Source organism: Onthophagus taurus, chromosome 1, assembly GCF_036711975.1.
Source record: "Onthophagus taurus isolate NC chromosome 1, IU_Otau_3.0, whole genome shotgun sequence".
NCBI lineage: Eukaryota > Metazoa > Arthropoda > Insecta > Coleoptera > Scarabaeidae > Onthophagus > Onthophagus taurus.
Genome location: NC_091966.1, coordinates 43011799 through 43033092, shown reverse-complemented (window position 1 = coordinate 43033092; position 21294 = coordinate 43011799). Strand labels below are relative to the sequence as shown.

The 21294-nt window shown below is 32.4% G+C and overlaps 1 protein-coding gene across 4 annotated transcripts in view; it reads left to right on the top strand.

Annotated features, from left to right (window-relative positions):
- The window catches only part of LOC111420701 (uncharacterized), a 135537-nt gene extending 118562 nt beyond the window's left edge, over window positions 1-16975 (top strand). For all 4 annotated transcript variants that reach the window (XM_071201397.1, XM_071201396.1, XM_071201399.1 and 1 more), the window contains 3 exons: window positions 1825-3300; window positions 15707-15798; window positions 15857-16975. In XM_071201397.1, the coding sequence (XP_071057498.1) occupies window positions 1825-3300; window positions 15707-15798; window positions 15857-16163 (1875 nt within the window). In that variant the 3' untranslated portion in view covers window positions 16164-16975. The remainder of the gene's footprint in view (window positions 1-1824; window positions 3301-15706; window positions 15799-15856) is intronic.
- The last annotated feature ends 4319 nt before the right edge of the window (window positions 16976-21294 follow it).

The window sequence follows — 21294 nt, the reverse complement described above, 5'->3', positions numbered from 1 at the left end:
TTTAATTCCAATATTAGTCGAGATATAAGCAACATCCGGTTTGAAATGACAGTGTCATTTTGACAAATTCTTAATGTTTATAAAATGTCTTACAATTTATCATAAAAACAAAGCTACAATAAAAAAAATTAAAAATTAAGGTTGGTATTAATATTTAATAATTAAATTGCTATCTTCATTGTTGCTAACTGCAGGTTTAACGTTTTTTATTCAAACTTACCTTAAAAAAACCTTAATTTTTTATTTTTTTTTTAATATTTGTGTTTTTGTGACATTGACATTTCAAATTGGAAGTTGATTATATCTCGAGCAATATTGGAATTAAACGTATCATGTTTGAACTCATTTTAAAGGATTTTTCACCACGATTACAAATATGTCAAAATTGTCAAAATGACGTTGACATTCTTAACCGGAAGTTGATCATAACTTCATTAATATTAAAGTTAAATAAGTCGAGTTTGGACTCATTTTAAAGGATTTTTTATGAACTTGACAAATATGTCAACATTAAAAATTGAAAGTTCGAACTTTTTGATTTTTTGAGATAAATGCGTCAAGTTTGGACTCACTTTAAAGGTTATTTTATGAAGATTACAAATATAATAATAAAATTAAAGTTGACATTGATAACTGAAAGTTTTTTTCATGACTAAACTCGACTACTTGTTCTGGGTCTTGTGTTAGTTCTAGTGATAATGTAAAATTAGAACTAATACTAGACCTAGATTAGAAATATTCAGGTTTAGCCCTGTGTCTTCAGACTTTTCTAAGTTCTTATCTAAGACGCCCGGCTAAACCTAGAACTTTCTAATTCTAGTATTAGTTCTAGTTTTAATTGATATTTAACCCTAAATTCTAGTACATTTTAATTGATCTAAAAATATTTTTTTTTGATTTAATCCACTTACCTTGCTTATAATTACATTCATTTACCCATTTTGAATTAAATACAACCTTTAAATCCAATCAATTATGTGTTTTTCATTAAAAAAAACTTAAATTCAACTTCAATTTTGACAAGCAACTGCAATATTTGGATCTTAATCACCATGGTAACCGAGTCAAGTTGGATAACCTTAAAATAATAAAATTTTATTCCGATTTTTTTTAACAATTCTAACATAATTTTTATTGATTTTAAAACAATTCGAATTCTTTACGATTATCTCGCATTCATAACAAATTCGTTAATTGTAATTAATTTAAATCGATTCTAATTAAGAGAAATAAATTAAAAATTTTTTTTTTTGATTTAATTCCCTCACCTTGTTTATAATTCCCTAGATAAACCAATTTTGAGTTAAATACAGCCTTTTAAACCAATTAAATAAGACTTTTTCCTTAAAAAAAACTTAAATTCAATTTCAATTTTGACAAGCACCTGCAATATTTGGATCTTAATCACCATGGTAACCGAGTCATGTTGGATAACCTAAAAATAATAAAATTTTAACCGTTAATATTTCGCCTTATATTTTAATATTTTTTTTATTTTAGTTTATATCTTTTTTTTATATTTTTGTATATTGCTTCTTAAGTGAAATACACTGTATAAATAAAAACATAGAAATGTCAATTCTTCCAATGACGTCACAGCAAGGATAACCTTATACAGTATGTTTTTACTCAACGGACCTTGGGTTACGATAATTAATTAACACACTGTACCTTAAACACGGAAAGATCTATAACGTACCTTACGCAAATACTTCACCTGTTACAATGACGAAAGAGCCATTGTAGCCAAAATAATCTTCATAATAAGAAAACCAACACTACAGAATGTTAATATTTAAGTGATTTAATTATTTTTTGTTTTAGTCTCGCCCACATCCAATTGGCCAATCGATTTTATTACCACTTGTAACGGTTTCCGAAGAACCAACACCACCCCCAACGATGATCATCCCAACTTTAGTGATCCAAACGCCCTCCCCGACCCACAAAAAAGCACCGAATCATTTCGGCAAGCTTGGTTCACCCCCACCGCGACTTCAACAAGAAGAATTTCAATTCCCCGGAAGTTCGAACAAATCGAGGAAGATGCTTAAAGAATTCGATAAACCAACATCGTTAGATTTACCTTGCGCCCCACCCCTCATTACAATAACTTGTAATTTAAGCGAAGCCGAATCGGACACTGACTCAATTTCGCCAGCCATCAAACCAGGATTAAACGTCCCTCCCGGAATGACTTATCTAAGCCCTTTTTCAATGGTAACAAGAGGCGATCACATGGCATCTGAATCAAATTTAAGCTCATCAGGATATAGCTCAATGGCAAGCCCCGGTCCTTCTAGATGCGGATCGAGTAACCCACTTTGTCCCTCGGAGATGGAAGACCCCGGTGGATCCGGTTCTAATTTACACCCACCTTTACGAAGGCATTCCCCATTAATTAGAACCTCAACTAGTCCCCCCGATTGCGGTTCATCCCAATCAAATCAAGATGATTCAAGAAGAGGGCATCACACACGCGGGAGATCCGATTCGGAAACTTTATCAGATGACCCATTAATAGAATCGAACGATGAAGGAATCGGCACTGATCACATCGACGAAAAAATTGAAGATGGCGAAGTAAAAAGCGCCAAAGAACTCGAAGTGTTTATAAGCGATAAAAAAATCAAATTAGATTTACCTTTAACAACAACGACGCAAGAAGAAATTAATTCAATACCATCGGGGGTGATGATGAAAACTTTGCAATTACCATCGATCATCGTTCAATGCGGTGATACCTTATCATTAGAAAAATCGATTTGTAGCCCGGTTAGTTCGCGTAGCGAAAGTCCTCTAAGCGATAGAACCACCGGAGTTGGAAGGTTTTCGCCCCAATTCTACGGGGGGCACAAAGATCTTTTACCATTCACCGATTCCGATGGATTATACGACTTCCCAAGTTCGGATAAAGTCAACTCGATATCCGGTGGGATTCACCAGCAACATCGCAAATCAACCGGGAGAAAAAGAGGCGAAAAACGAATGACGAGATCGTCGAAAACGCCGAGTCCGACGAAGGGTAATCTTAATTATAATTACCATTTGGAACTTCCAAAAAAAGAGGCCGTTGTGAAGTTGCACAGTCTTCCGAGGAAAACTTCACCGAAACGGAGATTGAGAACTTCGAAAATGGTTAGTTCTTCGTCTAGCTCGGAAAGTATTACTTCAGCGAAAGAAATGAGGTTATCTTCGTCGAGTCCAAGTCCGGAAACGATACGGTGGGCTTCCTCCGTTGATTGTTTCTCGGAAAAAAGAGTTAAGACACCGGAAGCTTCGGGAGAAGAAACGGGAGATGTACGTAAAAATGTAATTTTAGTGTAGATGTAGAATATAGATTTTTTTAGGTACTTAGGTAGTAAAGGAAACCTTTTTTATAAAGAATAGACAGTTTTAGAGTATCAATGTGCGCTTGCCAGCACACGTTTATACGATTTATAGATTGTAAAATAATTAACACCACACTTACACTCATAAACACGAAAACATGTGCTAGATGAGTGCAGAAAACTTTTGATTTTAGAAATTTAGTGATATTGTAATCTTAATCAAATACTATCTTTTTCGCAGAAACTAATTTTGACTGCTTCGACTTATTAAGCCTGTTCAGATAACTGTCATGGTATTGCTACCCTTGTAAAAAAATGCTGTAACATTTCTTCCCAAGAAAACTCAAGCAGCATAATCTTGTCAGACTGAAAATACCGAGAGTAAAGCTACCCAAACTATTTTAAAAATTCAAATCTCTTTTTTCCTGCCTGACTTGCTGTTTTAAAGTTATGAATTCCCCAACGACTCTTTCTGTTCGTCAACGATGTTCAAGTTGATTGGATACCCGCTCTGCAAGGAGCAGTGTTGTTGGGTTATCATCCTCCATTAAGTAGGATGTTGATAGTGAGACATCCAAGTTAATCTCAGTATCCAAGTCTTCTGACAGTAGTATTTAACGTTTTGCAAACAGTTTCTAGACTTTTTAGACAGTATCTAATCTTCTGCCAACAGTATTCAATATTCTAGAAAAAATTTTTAGATTTCTGGCAGCAGTATCTATACTCTGTTTTTAAACCAGGAGGAGTAAACTCGAAAGTCAGATTTACACTAGGAAAAATCACCAGAAAATATCACTAGACATTTTGGCGGTAAATTTGCCATTACAAATTGCCAAAGAATACTTCATGGTATAATTAATGTTTGTAAACAAAACTAACCTTACCTCACATTCCTTCACGCTATAATTGACATTACAAAAGAAAACTTCACGCTATAATTGCCATTACTAATTGCCAAAGAAAACTTCATGGTATAATTAATGTTTGTAAACAAAACTAACCTTACCAAACATTCCTTCACACTATAATTGACATTACAAAAGAAAACTTCACGCTATAATTGCCATTACTAATTGCCAAAGAAAACTTCATGGTATAATTAATGTTTGTAAACAAAACTAACCTTACCTCACATTCCTTCACGCTATAATTGCCATTATTATTATTATTATTGCTGCCGGGCTGAGGAGGGCGGCCCCTCTCGTTACCGCGACCTATAAGATCTATTTTAACTTTAGCCCTCCAAAGGTTTAGGGCAAATGTAGGTCCTTAATGAACCTTAGTATTGTCCTGAGGTCTTGAACCTTTATGTCGGTAGGTAACAGGGGAGTTTTACCGAAGACGTTGTGCCTTAGACGGCCTCTGGCGACGCAATTGCACAGTATATGTTCAGCAGTTTCTGACTCGTCGTTGCATAGTCGACAAGTTTGATCCTCAGCTTGTCCAATGTGGAAGAGGTGGTATTTTCCGGTCAGCTAGCCTGAGAGCTTTCTTAGATCCCCTTTGCTGAGGCATAAAACCTCTTTGGTTTTGTTTTGCGACGGAGTTATCATACTCTTCGCTTGTCTGTGACCTGGAAGTTCTTTCCAGCGTAAGGCTATCTTTGAAGCCTCCCAGTTGTTGATTATTTGTTTTAGGTGGCTTTTTTGTAGTCCACATCCAGGTTGGGGTCCAATGAAGGGCGTGTTTGCTGCCTCTTTGGCCAGCTTGTCGGCCTTCTCATTGCCCTCAATGTTGCTGTGACCTGGAACCCACCATAGGGTAACATCATTGCCCCTAGCGAGTTCTCTCAGGTTGTTGGTGCACTCTCTGATCAGTGCGGAGCCACACGTGTAGGCCTGAATTGCCTTTAAGGCGACCCGACTGTCTGTGAAAATGTTTATGGATGCACCTTTTTGTCCCTTCTGTAGGTTCAAAGCGGTGCAGAAGTTTATAGCAAGAACTTCTGCTTGGAAAATTGTTAAGTCCGAGCTGAGGGGCAATTTGATGTGGCTATTTGGTCCACTGATGCCCATGCCTACTCCAGATCTTACTATCTTTGAAGCATCGGTGTACCAGGCTAGGGCTCCTCTTTTTAGTTGAGGCCCTCCTTTCGCCCAATCATCCCTGCTACTAAATATGACCTTATACGGTTGGTTGAAATTGTATTCCGTCGGTATAAGGTCCGTTTTAATTTCAATCAGGTGATTTAGACATGGGTCTTTGAGGATCTCGAGGTGTCCTCTGAGGTTACCCTGCATCAACTTGAGCGAAGAAACTGTTTTCAGTGATAAGGCACTTAAGGCTGCCTCCTTTTGTATATATATGTGGAGCGGTGTGAGACCGTGTAGAGCTTCCAAAGCAGCCGTCGGACAGGATCTCATTGCACCCGTTATGTTAAGACATGCTAACCGCTGGATTTGTGCCAGCTGTTGTTGAGCTGTCTTATGTTTTGTTTTTGGCCACCAAACCAATGAGGCGTAGGCGACCATGGGTCTGATTATACAAGCCATTCGTGATTTGAGACCCCAGTTCCTTACTAGGAGCCTGCGGCAGATCTGGTTTGCCATGATGGCCTTTTTCCTCACCTTATCTAAGTGTGAGTTCCAGTTTAGTTTACTGTCAAGTATTACCCCTAGGTATTTAGTTTCTATTTTGAGGTTAATAGTTCTGCTTTCAATGGAGGGTGCTTTTATTTGTAGCTTCCTTCTCCGAGTGAAAGGGACTATTTCGATTTTATTGGGATTGATGCTGAGCCCATTGCTTCTGCACCAAGTACTGGTGAGTAGTAGGGCTTTCTGCATTAGCTGAGTTATGATTGAATCATATTTACCTCGGATTGTGATTACCAGGTCATCAGCATACCCTTGTATCTTAAATCCATCAAGTCATCAACTACCAGGCAACATAATAGAGGTGATAGCACTCCCCCTTGGGGACATCCTCTTAGCGCCTTTATAGTCAGCGACTCGCCTCCCAGACTGGCTGTGATCTGCCGACTTTTCAACATGGCTATACACCACTTGATTGTCGACGGATGTATGTCTTTTACGTTATAATTGCCATTACTAATTGCCAAAGAAAACTTCATGGTATAATTAATGTTTGTAAACAAAACTAACCTTACCGAACATTCCTTCACGCTATAATTGACATTACAAAAGAAAACTTCACGCTATAATTGCCATTACTAATTTCCAAAGAATACTTCATGGTATAATTAATGTTTGTAAACAAAACTAACCTTACCTCACATTCCTTCACGCTATAATTGACATTACAAAAGAAAACTTCACGCTATAATTGCCATTACTAATTGCCAAAGAAAACTTCATGGTATAATTAATGTTTGTAAACAAAACTAACCTTACCGAACATTCCTTCACGCTATAATTGACATTACAAAACAAAACTTCACGCTATAATTGCCATTACTAATTTCCAAAGAAAACTTCATGGTATAATTAATGTTTGTAAACAAAACTAACCTTACCTAACATTCCTTCACGCTATAATTGACATTACAAAAGAAAACTTCACGCTATAATTGCCATTACTAATTGCTAAAGAAAACTTCATGGTATAATTAATGTTTGTAAACAAAACTAACCTTACCTAACATTCCTTCACGCTATAATTGACATTACAAAAGAAAACTTCACGCTATAATTGCCATTACTAATTGCCAAAGAAAACTTCATGGTATAATTAATGTTTGTAAACAAAACTAACCTTACCTAACATTCCTTCACGCTATAATTGACATTACAAAAGAAAACTTCACGCTATAATTGCCATTACTAATTGCCAAAGAATACTTCATGGTATAATTAATGTTTGTAAACAAAACTAACCTTACTTAACATTCATCGTCTGAAGACACAGGGCTAAACCCGAACTTAAAAATATAATTAACTTAAAAATACTTCTGTAAACAGTTTTTAATCTTCTGATCGCAGTAACTAGTGTTCTACAAATAGTATGTAGTTTTTATAAGCAGTGTCTAGTCTTCTGCGATAATATCCAGTACTCTGCAAATAGTTTTTAGTCTTCTCGCAGCAGTATCTGATGTTTTACAAGTAGCATCTAATTTTTATAAGCAGCATCTGGTGTTCTACAACAGTATCTAGTATTCTAGATCATTATTCAACATTTTGTAAGTACTCTTCAGTCTTGTGACAGCAGTACTTAACATTCTGCCCAGTTTCTAGCTTTATCTAACAGTATTCAATATTCTAGAAGCAATTTTTAGTAATCTGACAGCTGTATCTAATGTTCTACAAATAGTATACAGTTTTTATAAGCAGTGTCTTGTTTTATTAGCAGTGTCTAGTCTTCTGCAATAATATCCAGTACGCTGCAAATAGTTTTTAGTCTTCTCACAGCAGTATTTGATATTTTACAAGCAGTATCTAATTTTTATAAGCAGTATCTAGTGTTCTACAACAGGATCTAGTATTCTATATCATTATTCAATATTTTACAAGGACTTTTCAGTCTTCTCATAGCAGTACTTAACATTCTGCCCAGTTTCTAGCTTTATCTAACAGTATTCAATATTCTAGAAGCAATTTTTAGTAATCTGGCAGCTGTATCTAATGTTCTACAAACAGTATACAGTTTTTATAAGCAGTGTCTTGTTTTATTAGCAGTGTCTAGTCTTCTGCAATAATATCGAGTACTCTGCAAATAGTTTTTAGTTTTCTCGCAGCAGTATTTGATATTTTACAAGCAGTATCTAATTTTTATAAGCAGTATCTGGTGTTCTACAACAGTATCTAGTATTCTATATCATTATTCAATGTTTTGCAAGGACTTTTCAGTCTTCTGATAGCAGTACTTAACATTCTGCCCAGTTTCTAGCTTTATCTAACAGTATTCAATATTCTAGAAGCAATTTTTAGTAATCTGGCAGCTGTATCTAATGTTCTACAAACAGTATACAGTTTTTATAAGCAGTGTCTTGTTTTATTAGCAGTGTCTAGTCTTCTGCAATAATATCCAGTACGCTGCAAATAGTTTTTAGTCTTCTCACAGCAGTATTTGATATTTTACAAGCAGTATCTAATTTTTATAAGCAGTATCTAGTGTTCTACAACAGGATCTAGTATTCTATATCATTATTCAATATTTTACAAGGACTTTTCAGTCTTCTCATAGCAGTACTTAACATTCTGCCCAGTTTCTAGCTTTATCTAACAGTATTCAATATTCTAGAAGCAATTTTTAGTAATCTGGCAGCTGTATCTAATGTTCTACAAACAGTATACAGTTTTTATAAGCAGTGTCTTGTTTTATTAGCAGTGTCTAGTCTTCTGCAATAATATCGAGTACTCTGCAAATAGTTTTTAGTTTTCTCGCAGCAGTATTTGATATTTTACAAGCAGTATCTAATTTTTATAAGCAGTATCTGGTGTTCTACAACAGTATCTAGTATTCTATATCATTATTCAATGTTTTGCAAGGACTTTTCAGTCTTCTGATAGCAGTACTTAACATTCTGCCCAGTTTCTAGCTTTATCTAACAGTATTCAATATTCTAGAAGCAATTTTTAGTAATCTGGCAGCTGTATCTAATGTTCTACAAACAGTATACAGTTTTTATAAGCAGTGTCTTGTTTTATTAGCAGTGTCTAGTCTTCTGCAATAATATCCAGTACTCTGCAAATAGTTTTTAGTTTTCTCGCAGCAGTATTTGATATTTTACAAGCAGTATCTAATTTTTATAAGCAGTATCTGGTGTTCTACAACAGTATCTAGTATTCTATATCATTATTCAATGTTTTGCAAGGACTTTTCAGTCTTCTGATAGCAGTACTTAACATTCTGCCCAGTTTCTAGCTTTATCTAACAGTATTCAATATTCTAGAAGCAATTTTTAGTAATCTGGCAGCTGTATCTAATGTTCTACAAACAGTATACAGTTTTTATAAGCAGTGTCTTGTTTTATTAGCAGTGTCTAGTCTTCTGCAATAATATCCAGTACTCTGCAAATAGTTTTTAGTTTTCTCGCAGCAGTATTTGATATTTTACAAGCAGTATCTAATTTTTATAAGCAGTATCTGGTGTTCTACAACAGTATCTAGTATTCTATATCATTATTCAATGTTTTGCAAAGACTTTTCAGTCTTCTGATAGCAGTACTTAACATTCTGCCCAGTTTCTAGCTTTATCTAGCAGAATTCAATGTTCTAGAATCAATTTTTAGTAATCTGGCAGCTGTATCTAATGTCCTAGAAATAGTATACAGTTTTTATAAGCAGTGTCTTGTTTTATTAGCAGTGTCTAGTCTTCTGCAATAATATCCAGTACGCTGCAAATAGTTTTTAGTCTTCTCACAGCAGTATTTGATATTTTACAAGCAGTATCTAATTTTTATAAGCAGTATCTAGTGTTCTACAACAGGATCTAGTATTCTATATCATTATTCAATATTTTACAAGGACTTTTCAGTCTTCTCATAGCAGTACTTAACATTCTGCCCAGTTTCTAGCTTTATCTAACAGTATTCAATATTCTAGAAGCAATTTTTAGTAATCTGGCAGCTGTATCTAATGTTCTACAAACAGTATACAGTTTTTATAAGCAGTGTCTTGTTTTATTAGCAGTGTCTAGTCTTCTGCAATAATATCGAGTACTCTGCAAATAGTTTTTAGTTTTCTCGCAGCAGTATTTGATATTTTACAAGCAGTATCTAATTTTTATAAGCAGTATCTGGTGTTCTACAACAGTATCTAGTATTCTATATCATTATTCAATGTTTTGCAAGGACTTTTCAGTCTTCTGATAGCAGTACTTAACATTCTGCCCAGTTTCTAGCTTTATCTAACAGTATTCAATATTCTAGAAGCAATTTTTAGTAATCTGGCAGCTGTATCTAATGTTCTACAAACAGTATACAGTTTTTATAAGCAGTGTCTTGTTTTATTAGCAGTGTCTAGTCTTCTGCAATAATATCCAGTACTCTGCAAATAGTTTTTAGTTTTCTCGCAGCAGTATTTGATATTTTACAAGCAGTATCTAATTTTTATAAGCAGTATCTGGTGTTCTACAACAGTATCTAGTATTCTATATCATTATTCAATGTTTTGCAAGGACTTTTCAGTCTTCTGATAGCAGTACTTAACATTCTGCCCAGTTTCTAGCTTTATCTAACAGTATTCAATATTCTAGAAGCAATTTTTAGTAATCTGACAGCTGTATCTAATGTTCTACAAATAGTATACAGTTTTTATAAGCAGTGTCTTGTTTTATTAGCAGTGTCTAGTCTTCTGCAATAATATCCAGTACGCTGCAAATAGTTTTTAGTCTTCTCACAGCAGTATTTGATATTTTACAAGCAGTATCTAATTTTTATAAGCAGTATCTAGTGTTCTACAACAGGATCTAGTATTCTATATCATTATTCAATATTTTACAAGGACTTTTCAGTCTTCTCATAGCAGTACTTAACATTCTGCCCAGTTTCTAGCTTTATCTAACAGTATTCAATATTCTAGAAGCAATTTTTAGTAATCTGGCAGCTGTATCTAATGTTCTACAAACAGTATACAGTTTTTATAAGCAGTGTCTTGTTTTATTAGCAGTGTCTAGTCTTCTGCAATAATATCCAGTACGCTGCAAATAGTTTTTAGTCTTCTCACAGCAGTATTTGATATTTTACAAGCAGTATCTAATTTTTATAAGCAGTATCTAGTGTTCTACAACAGGATCTAGTATTCTATATCATTATTCAATATTTTACAAGGACTTTTCAGTCTTCTCATAGCAGTACTTAACATTCTGCCCAGTTTCTAGCTTTGTCTAACAGTATTCAATATTCTAGAAGCAATTTTTAGTAATCTGGCAGCTGTATCTAATGTTCTACAAACAGTATACAGTTTTTATAAGCAGTGTCTTGTTTTATTAGCAGTGTCTAGTCTTCTGCAATAATATCGAGTACTCTGCAAATAGTTTTTAGTTTTCTCGCAGCAGTATTTGATATTTTACAAGCAGTATCTAATTTTTATAAGCAGTATCTGGTGTTCTACAACAGTATCTAGTATTCTATATCATTATTCAATGTTTTGCAAGGACTTTTCAGTCTTCTGATAGCAGTACTTAACATTCTGCCCAGTTTCTAGCTTTATCTAACAGTATTCAATATTCTAGAAGCAATTTTTAGTAATCTGGCAGCTGTATCTAATGTTCTACAAACAGTATACAGTTTTTATAAGCAGTGTCTTGTTTTATTAGCAGTGTCTAGTCTTCTGCAATAATATCCAGTACTCTGCAAATAGTTTTTAGTTTTCTCGCAGCAGTATTTGATATTTTACAAGCAGTATCTAATTTTTATAAGCAGTATCTGGTGTTCTACAACAGTATCTAGTATTCTATATCATTATTCAATGTTTTGCAAGGACTTTTCAGTCTTCTGATAGCAGTACTTAACATTCTGCCCAGTTTCTAGCTTTATCTAACAGTATTCAATATTCTAGAAGCAATTTTTAGTAATCTGACAGCTGTATCTAATGTTCTACAAATAGTATACAGTTTTTATAAGCAGTGTCTTGTTTTATTAGCAGTGTCTAGTCTTCTGCAATAATATCCAGTACGCTGCAAATAGTTTTTAGTCTTCTCACAGCAGTATTTGATATTTTACAAGCAGTATCTAATTTTTATAAGCAGTATCTAGTGTTCTACAACAGGATCTAGTATTCTATATCATTATTCAATATTTTACAAGGACTTTTCAGTCTTCTCATAGCAGTACTTAACATTCTGCCCAGTTTCTAGCTTTATCTAACAGTATTCAATATTCTAGAAGCAATTTTTAGTAATCTGGCAGCTGTATCTAATGTTCTACAAACAGTATACAGTTTTTATAAGCAGTGTCTTGTTTTATTAGCAGTGTCTAGTCTTCTGCAATAATATCCAGTACTCTGCAAATAGTTTTTAGTTTTCTCGCAGCAGTATTTGATATTTTACAAGCAGTATCTAATTTTTATAAGCAGTATCTGGTGTTCTACAACAGTATCTAGTATTCTATATCATTATTCAATGTTTTGCAAAGACTTTTCAGTCTTCTGATAGCAGTACTTAACATTCTGCCCAGTTTCTAGCTTTATCTAGCAGAATTCAATGTTCTAGAATCAATTTTTAGTAATCTGGCAGCTGTATCTAATGTCCTAGAAATAGTATACAGTTTTTATAAGCAGTGTCTTGTTTTATTAGCAGTGTCTAGTCTTCTGCAATAATATCCAGTACGCTGCAAATAGTTTTTAGTCTTCTCACAGCAGTATTTGATATTTTACAAGCAGTATCTAATTTTTATAAGCAGTATCTAGTGTTCTACAACAGGATCTAGTATTCTATATCATTATTCAATATTTTACAAGGACTTTTCAGTCTTCTCATAGCAGTACTTAACATTCTGCCCAGTTTCTAGCTTTATCTAACAGTATTCAATATTCTAGAAGCAATTTTTAGTAATCTGGCAGCTGTATCTAATGTTCTACAAACAGTATACAGTTTTTATAAGCAGTGTCTTGTTTTATTAGCAGTGTCTAGTCTTCTGCAATAATATCCAGTACTCTGCAAATAGTTTTTAGTTTTCTCGCAGCAGTATTTGATATTTTACAAGCAGTATCTAATTTTTATAAGCAGTATCTGGTGTTCTACAACAGTATCTAGTATTCTATATCATTATTCAATGTTTTGCAAAGACTTTTCAGTCTTCTGATAGCAGTACTTAACATTCTGCCCAGTTTCTAGCTTTATCTAGCAGAATTCAATGTTCTAGAATCAATTTTTAGTAATCTGGCAGCTGTATCTAATGTCCTAGAAATAGTATACAGTTTTTATAAGCAGTGTCTTGTTTTATTAGCAGTGTCTAGTCTTCTGCAATAATATCCAGAACTCTGCAAATAGTTTTTAGTATTCTCGTAGCAGTACCTGATGTTTTACAAGCAGTATCTAATTTTTATAAGCAGTATCTGGTGTTCTACAACAGTATCTAGTATTCTATATCATTATTGACTATTTTGCAAGGAGTTTTCAGTCTTCTGATAACAGTACTTAACATTCTGCCCACTTTCTAGCTTTATCTAGCAGTATTCAATATTCTAGAAGCAATTTTTAGTGATCTGGCAGCTGTATCTGATGTCCTACAAATAGTATACATTCTTTATAAGCAGTGACTTGTTTTATTATCAGTGTCTAGTCTTCTGCAATAATATCCAGTACTCTGCAAATAGTTTTTAGTCTTCTCGTAGCAGTATCTGATGTTTTAGAAGTAGTATCTAATTTTTATAAGCAGTATCTGGTGTTTTATAACAATATCTAGTATTCTATATTGTTATTCACTATTTTGCAAGGACTTTTCAGTCTTCTGATAACGGTACTTAACATTCTGCCCAGTTTCTAGCTTTATCTAGCAGTATTTGATATTGTAGAAGCAATTTTTAGTAATCTAGCAGCAGTATCTGGTGTTCTACAAATAATATGTAGCTTTTATAAGTAATGTCTTGTTTTATTAGCAGTGTCTATTCCTCTGCGATAATATCCAGTACTCTGCAAATAGTTTTTAGTCTTCTCGCAGCAGTATTTGATATTTTACAAGCAGTATCTAATTTTTATAAGCAGTATCTGGTGTTCTACAACAGTATCTATTATTCTATATCATTATTCAATATTTTGCAAGGACTTTTCAGTCTTCTGATAGCAGTACTTAACATTTTGCCCAGCTTCTAGCTTTATCTAGCAGTATTCAATATTCTAGAAGCAATTTTTAGTAATCTGGCAGCTGTATCTAATGTTCTACAAACACTATACAGTTTTTATAAGCAGTGTCTTGTTTTATTAGCAGTGTCTAGTCTTCTGCAATAATATCCAGTACTCTGCCAATAGTTTTTAGTCTTCTCGCAGCAGTATTTGATATTTTACAAGCAGTATCTAATTTTTATAAGCAGTATCTGGTGTTCTACAACAGTATCTATTATTCTATATCATTATTCAATATTTTGCAAGGACTTTTCAGTCTTCTGATAGCAGTACTTAACATTTTGCCCAGTTTCTAGCTTTATCTAGCAGTATTCAATATTCTAGAAGCAATTTTTAGTAATCTGGCAGCTGTATCTAATGTTCTACAAACACTATACAGTTTTTATAAGCAGTGTCTTGTTTTATTAGCAGTGTCTAGTCTTCTGCAATAATATCCAGTACTCTGCCAATAGTTTTTAATCTTCTCGCAGCAGTATTTGATATTTTACAAGCAGTATCTAATTTTTATAAGCAGTATCTGGTGTTCTACAACAGTATCTATTATTCTATATCATTATTCAATATTTTGCAAGGATTTTTCAGTCTTCTGATAGCAGTACTTAACATTTTGCCCAGTTTCTAGCTTTATCTAGCAGTATTCAATATTCTAGAAGCAATTTTTAGTAATCTGGCAGCTGTATCTAATGTTCTACAAACACTATACAGTTTTTATAAGCAGTGTCTTGTTTTATTAGCAGTGTCTAGTCTTCTGCAATAATATCCAGTACTCTGCCAATAGTTTTTAGTCTTCTCGCAGCAGTATTTGATATTTTACAAGCAGTATCTAATTTTTATAAGCAGTATCTGGTGTTTTACAACAGTATCTAGTATTCTATATCATTATTCAATATTTTGCAAGGATTTTTCAGTCTTCTGATAGCAGTACTTAACATTTTGCCCAGTTTCTAGCTTTATCTAGCAGTATTCAATATTCTAGAAGCAATTTTTAGTAATCTGGCAGCTGTATCTAATGTTCTACAAACACTATACAGTTTTTATAAGCAGTGTCTTGTTTTATTAGCAGTGTCTAGTCTTCTGCAATAATATCCAGTACTCTGCCAATAGTTTTTAGTCTTCTCGCAGCAGTATTTGATATTTTACAAGCAGTATCTAATTTTTATAAGCAGTATCTGGTGTTCTACAACAGTGTCTAGTATTCTATATCATTATTCAATGTTTTGCAAGGACTTTTCAGTCTTCTGATAGCAGTACTTAACATTCTGCCCAGTTTCTAGCTTTATCTAGCAGTATTCAATATTCTAGAAGCAATTTTTAGTATTCTGGCAGCCGTATCTAATGTTCTGCAAACAAGATTTAGGGGTTTTAAACAGAATTTAGACTTCTGTAAAAAGTTTTTAATCTTCTGACAATAGTATTTAATGACGTAATCTTGTATAAAATCTTGAATAAAACTGCTGCCTTTCACTAGCTCGTTGTAGTTCGCCCCTAATATTTGTTTTGTCAGGTACTACGCATATTTTGAAGTGAGTTGCGTAACAGAGACTTATTTTAAGTTTAAAATGTGTGATTTTAGTGCTTATTTTCTAATAATTCGTATTTTAGTAATAGAACATTATTGCTTTTTTCTTTTTAAGGACGCCCATAGTGTAATGCTGCCAAAATCTGACCAAGACCTTTATAGGCATAAGAAAATAAGTAGGCTACGTACAATTAGCCATCAAATAAGGTAATTTTCATTGTTTTATTTGCTGAATTAACGCGTACTTTTTAAAAACAATTTTTAGATTTTTAAGAAGAATAGAACAAAGTTTAAGGAAGAAAGAACGCGTAAAAAGTTCAAGCGATAGTTTTAATAGCGGCGAAGATTCGCCGAGAGCAACGTCGCCTTTGTTACAAACGAGAGAGCCAAAAATAGAAATTCGAAAAAGTAGTAGCAGCGGAAAATTACAAAGCTCTGTAAATTACGTTCCGTCATCGTCGTCTTCGCGGCATCATCGATATGGTAACTTTAAAAAAGGGGAATTGTTGATTCCCGAAACTGAACGAGCTTGGAAAAAAGTTATGGTCACCGGAAATGGACATTCGGATTAAATTACATTTTAAATTATTAATATTAAATAAGGATAATTACGATAATTACGTAACGTTTTACATTTGCACAAGTAATATTCTAAAAAGAAATAAAAAAGTAATTACACGGAATCATCGAACAATCATTTGATAAAAATTGTTTGAGGAAAGAATGATAACGTACAAATGCTCAAAAAAGAAATATGTTAAACGGAATGAAAGGAATTTTAAAAAAATGAGATGCTAAATGAGATTTTTCAATATACTAATATATTTATTAATAAATTGTAGGCTTTGCATAAATGAGACTGATTTTCTACTGACCGTATTTTAGCTAATTCTTGTTATAAAATAAAATTAAAAAAAAAACGTTAAATATTATAACTATTATCGGTGCACTTTTAAATGTCTAATTACATATTATAATGTTATCACAAAATTACGAAGAAAAATACGGGTTACACCGCCTCGGTACTTACCTGTGATAGCACAGTTATTAACACTTTACTTATTAATTAATTAATTCATTAAAAGTAATCTTAGTAAATACATTGATAAAAAGTTAGTAGATAAGATCTTTGTACATTCGATTAACAAAAAAAAATCTAAATAAATTTAAAAACGTACAGCAATACATTGGTGGGAACAAGCGAAAAATTAAAATTAATCTGCAACAACCATCGTGAGCAATTAAACTTTTAAATGTTCTGTACTTTACGCACTAACACTTGTTGATACTCATTAAAATTAACAGAAAAATGTATTATACGAGGTTACATTAACATAAACACAATGTCTGTTTTGGTTATTATCAAATAAAGCGCTTGTTTATATTGGTTTTCTTTTATTACAAATAATTACTTTGTTATACTCCTTATCGTTAGGTAACGAAACGGATGTAAGATATGAGTCTTAACTCAAAAGACAACAAACATAGTGTAGGACGGTGTGACGAAGAATGACAAGAATATGTTGGAGGAGCGGGTGTGGGAAGCCAAAGAATGTTGAAAATCAACTCCTTAAAAAAATCATAACTGATGATTATAATGGAACTCAAAAAGGAGGGACTCAAGACAAGATACTTGGACGAGGTGGAGGACGATACCAAAACCCGTGGCATCGTAAATTGGAGAAGGATATCTTGAACAGATCGGATCGGCGGAAGATGCTAGAACAGGAATTACATCAATATCACTATTGCTTTTCTATACAGCACATTTCCATTCAATGAAAACATTTTATTTAAAGACTATAAGGGAATGTCATATAACTCGTAATATATGAATACAGTAACCATAGTTACGAAACTATTATGCACCTGCACTGTCCCACATAAAATGCAACATAGCTTAATAGTACAGGCATTGGGTAGCATTGCAAAGGAAAAGTTTTGCTTGAAAAATGTGCTTCAACGACTAATACAGATTATATTAATTGAAAATAATCTGGCTATCAGAGGATCTTCTGATAAATTATTTACCTAAAATAAAGGGAAATTTCTAGAGTTCATACAATTCTTGGCAAGGTTTGACCCTGTCATGAAGGAGTATGTCAAATTAGTAATGAAAGGTGAGTTGGCTGACCATTATTGTGGCAAAAATATACAAAATTAATTGACAGATTTAATGGCATCGCAAGTTAAATCCGCAATATTATGCCACGTAAAGAATTCAAAGCATTTTGCAATCATAGCTGACTGTACTCCTGATATAAGCAATAAAGACCAACTCTCAATAACATAAAGGTGCACTGACATAACAGAGGTTGTCGATAGAAAAGAAAATTAAAAGGAAAAAACAAGGAGTTCTTCGCTCGCTTTCTTTGTACTTTCTCCTTGAGATCGGGAAACAACCAGGGTGCAGGCTTTTTAGAGCAACTGGCAAATTTTCAAGGTCAGAGGCAAACGCTTGCATATTAATTTTTTTTAGATTGCGGTAAGTTTTTATTTCCGGCATGATTTTTGAACTTATAATTTGTAATGAGCATTCGACCAGCTCATGGTCTGTTATTCCGTGCATCGACCGTATACCAATAAAAGAAAATAAACTTCCCGAGCATATAGCAATATCAATAAGTGTTTGTGATGTTGAAGTAATTTGCGTAGGTTCGGTAACTATCTGTCGAAGGCCATATGATTCTAATAAAGTAGAAAACTTTCTTCCATAAGAACTGTCAGGCTTCATCAAGTCCAAGTTCATGTCCCTCCCACCAAAAATATCCCTGCATTCTGGAATAATAAATGCCAAAGTATCTTCTAAAAAATTGCGTTAAATTTGTGTTTGGGGACCTATATATCACTCCAAACCCATAGGCAGTATTATTAATATATACACAACCCCAAAGCTGTTCACACACTTCGTAAATTAATTAAAACTAGAACTAACGTGCGTCTGAAGAAGCACGGCTAAACCCGAAACTTTCTAGTTCTAGTGTTACTTCTAGTTTTAGTGCAATAAAAATATACAACATAGTGATATCTAGCAACATCATGTTAGGACTCATTTTAATAGTTTTTTTAAATAAAGAATACATCATAAAAGAACACCATGAAGTTGTCCATTTGTCTATTATATGATAACTAACTTCAGATTTGAACTGTCAACCTCAATTTTGACATATTTGTAATTTTCATTGAAAATCCTTTGAAATGACTACAAACACGACATATTTATCTTCAATATTAATGAAGTTATGGTCAACATCCGGTTAGAAATGTCAACGTCAATTTTGACATATTTGTAATTGTCGTGAAAAATCCTTTGAAATGAGCCCAAACATGATACGTTTAATTCCAATATTAGTCGAGACATAAAAACTTTCGGTTTGAAATGTCAATGTCATTTTGACATATTCTTAATTTTTATAAAATGTCTTAAAATTTATTACAAAAACAAAAAATTACAAATTAAGGTTACTATCAATATTTAATAATTAAATTACTATCTTCATTGTTACTAACTTCGGGTTTAACGTTTTTTGTTCCAACTTTTTTGTTTTTTAAGATAAGTGCGTCACGTTTGGACTCATTTTAAAGGTTTTTTAAATAAAGAATGAAAGAACACCATGAAGTTGTCCATTTGTCTATTATATGATAACTGACTTCAGATTTAAAATGTCAACCTCAATTTTGACATATTTGTAATCGTTGTGAAAAATCCTTTAAAACGACTTCAAATACATTTAATTCCAATATTACTCGAGATATAAACAACTTCCAGTTTGAAATGTCAATGTCATTTTGACGTATTCTTAATTTTTATAAAATGTCTTAATATTTGCCACAAAAACAAAAATATAACAAAAAAAAATCAAAAATTAAGGTTGGTATTAATATTTAAAAATTAAATTGCTAACTTCGGGTTTAATGTTTTTTAGTCTAACTTGGTTGTTTTTTGAAATAAGTGCGTCATCTTTGGACTCATTTTAGAGGTTTTTTAATGAAGATGACAAATATGTCAAAATTGACGTTGACGTTTCAAACCGGAAGTGATTGTATTTTCATAAATATTAAAGTTAAATATGTCGAGTTTGGACTCATTTTAAAGGATTTTTTATGAAGTTGATAAATATGTCAAAATTAAAAGTTGAAAGTTCGAACTTTTTGGTTTTTTGAGGTAAATGCGTCAAGTTTGGACTCACTTTAAAGATTATTTTATGAAGATTTTACGAATATAATAATAAAATTAAAGTTGACAGTTTTTTTCACGACTAAACCCAACTGTTTCTTGTTCTAGGTCTTGTGTTATTTCTAGTTTTAATTGTTATTTAACCCTAAATTCTTGTAAATGTTAATTAATCTATAAATATTTGTTTTTGATTTAATCCACTTACCTTGCTTATAATTTCATCCATTTACCCATTTTGAATTAAATACAACCTTTAAATCCAATTAATTATGTGTTTTTCTTTAAAAAAAACTTAAATTCAACGTCAATTTTGACAAGCACCTGCAATATTTGGATCTTAATCACCATGGTAACCGAGTCAAGTTGGATAACCTTAAAATAATAAAATTTTATTCCGATTTTTTTATCAATTCTAACCTAATTTTTATTAATTTTAAAACAATTCGAATTCTTTACGATTATCTCGCATTTATAACAAATTCATTAATTGTAATTAATTTAAATCGATTCTAATTAACAGAAATAAATTAAAAATATCTTTTTTTTGATTTAATCCACTTACCTTGTTTATAATTCCTTAGATAAACCAATTTTGAGTTAAATACAGCCTTTTAAACCAATTAAATAAAACTTTTTCCTTAAAAAAACTTAAATTTTAATTTCAATTTTGACAAGCACCTGCAATATTTGGATCTTAATCACCATGGTAACATAGTCCAGTTGGATAACCTTAAAATAATAAAATTTTATTCCGATTTTTTTATCAATTCTAACCTAATTTTTATTAATTTTAAAACAATTCGAATTCTTTACGATTATCTCGCATTCATAACAAATTCGTTAATTGTAATTAATTTAAATCTATTCTAATTAAGAGAAATTATAATTAAAAATCTTTTTTTGATTTAATCCACTTACCTTGTTTATAATTCTCTAGATAAACCAATTTTGAGTTAAATACAGCCTTTTAAACCAATTAAATAAAACTTTTTCCTTAAAAAAAACTTAAATTCAATTTCAATTTTGACAAGCACCTCCAATATTTGGATCTTAATCACCATGGTAACCGAGTCAAGTCAAGTTGGATAACCTAACAATAATAAAATTATAACCGTTAATATTTCGTTTTATATTTTAAGATTTTTTTTATTTTATATCTTTTTTTTAACATAAAAATGTCGTTCTATAACGTTCATAACAACAGCGTTCATATGGAGTTGGATAACCTTATACAGTATGTTTACTCAACGAACCTTGGCTATAACAAGATTTTATGTTAGTAACATTAGACGTAGTGTTTTAATAGAACTCTGAGCAATTTCTCTTATTTAGGGAGGTGCACATGAAACACCTTTATGGTGAATACATTTTGTATTTTGAAAATTTCTAATTGTCAATTCAAATTTCTATATTCAAGTGTTACCAACTGCTACATACCTATTTCCCTACATTGTCAAAAATTATTTTATTTTAGTTAAAAAAAAAGGATAAAAGCGCGAATTAGAAAAAATAACATAAAAAACACG